At 49.1% G+C, this 6160-nt stretch overlaps 1 protein-coding gene across 1 annotated transcript in view; it reads left to right on the forward strand.

Moving 5' to 3' along the window:
- LOC110537386 (neuronal tyrosine-phosphorylated phosphoinositide-3-kinase adapter 1-like) overlaps positions 1–5558 on the forward strand; it is a 28191-nt gene extending 22633 nt beyond the window's left edge. The window contains exons 4-7 of the mRNA XM_036937358.1: positions 54–1772; positions 1970–2215; positions 2622–2728; positions 4279–5558. Coding sequence (XP_036793253.1) covers positions 54–1772; positions 1970–2215; positions 2622–2728; positions 4279–4704 — 2498 coding nt within the window. The 3' untranslated portion in view covers positions 4705–5558. The remainder of the gene's footprint in view (positions 1–53; positions 1773–1969; positions 2216–2621; positions 2729–4278) is intronic.
- Positions 5559–6160: the final 602 nt, after the last annotated feature.

Below are 6160 nucleotides of genomic sequence, written 5' to 3' on the forward strand. Positions count from 1 at the left end.
GTTGTAATTATTGAATTATCTCTCATTCATTGCTCTCTCCCTTTCCCCTGCAGCCATGAAGAAGTCTGACTCAGGGGACATGTCCAAAAAGGTGCCGCCTTTGAAACCCAAACGAAGCCCCAGTACTCAGCTCTCGTTTGAGCCCCCAACTCCCTGTGTGCCCCCTCTTACCACGCCCATCCAGGGGGGTGAGGGTCAGCCTCAGGGAGACGATGAGCCCGTCTACATAGAGATGGTGGGCCAAGTGTTCACCAGGGAGAGCCAGACTGCCACCCCTCACCCTGTCACACCCGTAGCCACCACGCCTGATTCAGACTCAGATCAGAGCGAGGCCATCTATGAGGAGATGAAGTACCCACTGCCAGAGGACAGAGAGGGACACAAACGCCTCCCTCTCAAACACGAGAGACTCAAATCCTCCAAACACCACCACTCCTCCTCTGGCACGTCCGCCCATCTACCTCGCCCCTCCTCCTCCCCCTCCTGCTCCAAACCTAAAGCCACAGTGTCCATCTCCCACTCCTCGCCCCTCCCCTCCTCCACCTCCTCCACCCCTGTCCCCCAGCCCCTCTCCTCCAGCCCGCATCCCCCACGAGCCCCTACGCCCTACCTCCTCCAGGGAAACAAATCAGAGACAGAGTCCAACAGTAAGATCCCGGCCCCCTTCCCCAACCTGCTGCAGCACCGACCCCCGCTGCTCGCCTTCCCCCAGCCTGCTGCTGCCTCCAGTGGGGTCGGGGTCCAACACAAGGCTGCTTCTGCCAAACTGGGGACCATCAGCATTCAGACCTCCTCCAGTATGACAGCTCCGTCTAGCACCTCCTCCTCCTCCACCACCCCCTCCTCTAACCTCCCTGTGCCCCTGTCAGGCTCTAAGGAGTCTAAGGACAGAGACAGAGACAGCCAGCTCGGCCCTGCACCAGGGCTAAGGGCCAGGAGCCACTCCACACCCCTGCCCCCTTCCTCTAAGTCCACCTCCCCCTATTCCCACCACCACCACCACCATCCCCACCCTCACCACCGCCCCTCACACTACCACCACTACCGCAAGCCAGAAAGAGGAGACTCGCCCAACCCCAACACCAACAACAAGAATGGCTCGGAGACCTTCTCCAAGTCCATTGCCCAGACCCAGACCCAGGGCTCGGGCAAGGAGGGAAAGTCTGTGAGCTTCTGCTTGAAGTTAGACAAAGCAGAGAGGGACAGGGACAGAGAGAGGGATAAGGACAGAGAGAGGGACAGAGATGGTCACAGGGACAGTCACAGAGACAGAGACAGGGACAGTGACAGAGAGCGACACAGGGAGAGAGACAGAGAAGCAGGGTTCCACTTTACCTCCTCTCAGGCTGAGAACACCACAAACAACCTTTCATCCCAGACCAGTGCCAGTTCAGCCACAACCTCGTCCTCGTCCTCTTCCTCCCACTCTCGCCCTCACTCTCGCTCCCAACTCCACCGCTACCACACCCCCCACGGCCTACCCGCCTACAAGCCCCCCTCCTCAGACAGCCCCCTGCTCTGGACCTACCCCTCGGTGGGCTTCCGGAGACCCCCGGCGTACGACAGCCTGCGAGGAGGGTCTCATCTGCCCTCCTTGCACCACCAGGGTCACGGTGATGTGGCCTCTAAAAGCAGCACGGTGCCTGGGCCCGTCCAGGGGAAGGCTGGGTTCATGCCCTGGGATAACAGTGGCTTTGGAGACGACGGGTCTTACTTGCCCATGCAGAGGAAACTGTCCTTCAGCCAAGGCAGCAGAGAGACAGAGAGAGAGAGTAAGTTAACATGTGCTGGATGGCATCGTGGGTTTGAATTGAGTATTGAAATGTATCAGACGTTCCTCAGATCCCTGGGGAAGGGATAATCAGACTATTAGACTGTAGCTAAGTGACATCTGTCACTACACTATACTTTGTCAATAGACGATTATTCCATGTTTACTCAACAATTCCCTCTGACATTCCCCTCTCAGAGGATGAAGGGCGGGCGTGGAATGGCAGTGCCGATGCCCTCCTGAGGATAGACAAGGAGGACCTGGGCCCTGGACGTCGAGGAGGAGGAGGCCACTCTGGGATCCCAGTACGCTTCACTGGAGGGAGGGGGCTGGGCCACAGTGAGTCCCTGGCTGGGATGGAGGGGGGGTCCTTGGGGTTCCGAGCCCTGCCTAGAGGGGGTCTCCCCCTCCCGTGCCAAACCTTTCCAGCCTGCCGCAATGGAGGTAAGCACTAAAACACCCAGCACAGACTCCTTCACCCAGAATATTTTCAAGGAAAGGGGTATGTCTAGGATTTCACTAGCACACAAACATCGCTTTAGAAAAGAGACGACATCAGCAGATTTATCTGAAGATCCTATTACGTGCATTTCTTAAATCCACAGTCGCATCATCATGATGTTATGGGTTAAGATCATCAGTGGCAGCATATGTAGTACCAGAGCTATATATACACACACACAGTCAGGCACATCATACCTCCCCCACATGTAAGCATAGTTGCACATAGATACATTAAATAATGCAATCCATTTTATACGCACAGCCATTCTCCCTGATAACATGAACAGCACAGTTGATTTGTGGTTATAGACAGCTATATGAACAGTGCTTGTTTTTTCTGTTCCAGAACTGGGTCGATTGAGCCGCTCATCATCCACCTCTGGGGTGAGACAGGTGGGTGGAAGCGACGTTCAGCGGCAGAGCAGCCTGCCCCATCGAGAGGTACTGAATCAGGTGAATAATACCTATTATTATAATGACGATGATTATTATAATGACGATGATCTTTGGTATTACTGTGATTACTGTCATCTGTACAAGTAGTAGTATTGGAATTATTCTGAAGAATATGGCCATTCTTATTATTCCCTGTGCTGATAGCAACAACACTCCTCCTGAGCTATTTATAGTGTGGAGATATGTTCAGTGAGCAGAATAAGGTTGCGCCTTAAAGAATAAGTCCAGGGGAGAGCGATGCTCTAATTGACGCATGCAGAGACGCGTGGATGTAAGAAGTATGCTTCTCTACAGTGTTTTGGGGCAGTGAGACACTGTCCAATAGCGTTGCATTTTGCCCAGTCACTTGGCTGCATCTCAAATGCTGACGCAGTTTGAGTGTGCTGTGCTGTGCTGTGCTGTGCTGCAGAGACTGTTGGCGTGTTGCTGCGTAACCCTCCCTTGCACGCCACGGGAGCTACAGGCTCTAATATGGTGTCACGTTGCCGCCTGGTGGCAGGCTTGGGTGCAACACGTTCTTATGGCTGTTGTGGTTGCTGGGCTTGGTCTTCAGTGCTACAACAGAGATTCAGTGTTTACAGCAGGGATGGGCAACTTTGATGGGGTTGGAGGCCACAAAAAAATCTGAACTCATCATGAGCCACAGTGGCTCACGGGTCTACGTACCCACATCCATACCCACATATGCAGTCTACTGATTTGTGCAGTTAAACTACTTAACTCTCTTAACTAAATGCTTTATACCATTAGCCAAGGCCAGCCCTAGCGTTTTGGGGCCCCTAAAAGAGATTTGGTTGGGGGCCACCTCCACCTTGAGGGCAAAACATTTTACTGGCCCCGTCGTGACGTCGAAGAGAAAACATTTTATTTGCAGTTCTACACATTTTGCCATGTGGCGGAGACAATATATGTACATTTTCTAACACATTTCATGCAATTATACTCATTCTGACATAACTTATGCCATGTTATTATGATATCTGAGTGAGAGTGACTTAACAAAATCAATAGGGCACATGCCCTGCATGCCAGATTGCTATTTGGCCATGATTACTACAAGTTTAGATAGCGGGCTAGACTTAACCTTTTACTGCAGTGGGTCTTTCTTGGTAGTCTTAAACAAATCTACTTTGAAACAAAAGTATACACCTCACACACATTGTTATGGGCTTAAACAAATACATTTCAGATATAGAGTTGAAAGTATAACATTTTGAGTTTGCATCACGATATTAGTCTTTATAGACATCACAGAAGACTGAAATATAACAAAACCGTTTGACATAGAAACACCAGATTTTCAGTGTGTTTTATTTGTTTGTTTTATTTGTTTTAATTAACATTCCACCCATGATGCCACTAGAGGGAGATTTGGTTCATTGACCTCACCAATCAACAAATTGTTAGCCCACATGGCTAATTGAGTGACATAACATGTAACACACTAAGACAAACTGTATTCATGCATACCCCACATTAGATTTTAGGTAAAAAAATATTTATTTAACTCCTCTCTTTCCACCCTCCCTGCCCCTCTCTCTGTCCAGTTGCATGGGCTGTCCCAATCCTCCCAAACACCCTGCAGTCCTATCCTGTCCAGACAGCAGCAGCAGCTCCAGCTCCATCAGCAGCAGCTGCAGTTACAGCAACAGCTCCAGCAGCTGCAGCAGCAGCACCACCTCCAGCTGCAGTTCCAACACCTGGCCCAGCTGGCCCAGGGACAGCCTCCCACCACCGGGGGCGCTGCTTCGTCCGCAGCCCAAACCCAGAGGGATGGCAAGCTGCTGGAGGTCATTGAGAGGAAGCGCTGCCTATGCAAAGAGATCAAGGCCCACCGCCGCCCAGAAAAGAACCTGTGTAAGCAGGACAGCATGCCCATCCTGCCCAGCTGGAGACGGACCCCTGAGCCCCGGAAGACGGGCACGCCCCCCTGTCAGAGGCCCCAGGCTGTGGTGTGGGACACAGCCATCTGAGTGGGGGGTTGTTGGGGCAGCGGAGGTACAGTAAAAAAACAGGGGCAAGTAAATAAGTACTATTGGTACGATTGTGGTGAGAATCAAGAAGTTTACACATGGAGAGAGATGGTGACAATCCCTCTCTACAAAGGAAAAGAGGATGGAGGACTATTTCCTCTCTTAGGAGTGACAGTGTGATTACCGCCGACCTCCACAGAAGGGTGAAAATATACATGAGAGTAAGATGAGAGTTTTGTGCTCTCACATAGTAAAATAAACTTTATTTGGATCTGATACAAGGTCTACAAGGTTAATAAGATTTTTTGAGGTGTGTGGGCCAGAGAGATAATGAACTGAAACATAAATCGTTATTTTGCCAAGAGTGATCAACTCTACTTTGTAGAGATATACAAAGATTGGGAAGATTCAGTTGAGGGATATACCAATCCAATTTGAAACCAAGAAGAGACATATGTACAATCTTTCAGTACAGTGTGATTTCTTACACTTTAGTTTTAGTATTGTACAAGCCCTTCCTTGACTCTTTATTCATTTCTTAAACGCCAGTCAACTCAGACTTTGTTGAATCAAAAAAAGGGGAGAATTTAACCTATAAGAGCAATGCTGGTTTAAATAATTAGGCCTAATTTCCCCTAACTTAACTGCAGTTTACATGAATTTTCTCTCCCTCCACTGTCACAAATGACTGTTGGTAGGGAGAGTTTGAATGAGACTTCAGGTTGATCCTCAGCAAGACACATCTTATACAAACTTATGTTCAAGCACACGGACACAGACACTTTAAACACACACACACACACACACACACACACACACACAGTATTGTACAGCTAACCTTGTGGGGACACACAATTTAGTCACATTCAAAATCCTATTTTCCCTAACTCCTAACCCTAATCTTACCCTAACTCTAACCCCAACCCTAACTCCTAACCCTAATCTTACCCTAACTCTAACCCCAACCCTAACTCCTAACCCTAATCTTACCCTAACTCTAACCCCAACCCTAACTCCTAACCCTAATCTTACCCTAACTCTAACCCCAACCCTAACTCCTAACCAAAACCCTCAAATTAACCCAAGCTCCTAACCTTAACCCTTAACATAATTCTACCCTAACACTAATTCTAACCTTAACCCTAAACCCCCTAGAAATAGCATTTGACCTCATGGGGACTAACAAAATGTCCCCAGTTGGTCAAATTTCTGTTTTTCTACTATTCTTGTGGGGACTTCTGGTCCCATTTTATACGCGCGCACACACACACACACACACACACACACACACACACACACACACACACACACACACACACACACACACGCACACACTTACAGTTGAAGTTGGAAGTTTACATACACTTAGGTTGGAATCATTAAAACTTGTTTTTCAACCACTCTGAAACGTTTCACTCAAATTAAACAATTTAAAGGCAATGCTACCAAATATGAA

This window comes from Oncorhynchus mykiss, chromosome 12, assembly GCF_013265735.2.
Source record: "Oncorhynchus mykiss isolate Arlee chromosome 12, USDA_OmykA_1.1, whole genome shotgun sequence".
NCBI lineage: Eukaryota > Metazoa > Chordata > Actinopteri > Salmoniformes > Salmonidae > Oncorhynchus > Oncorhynchus mykiss.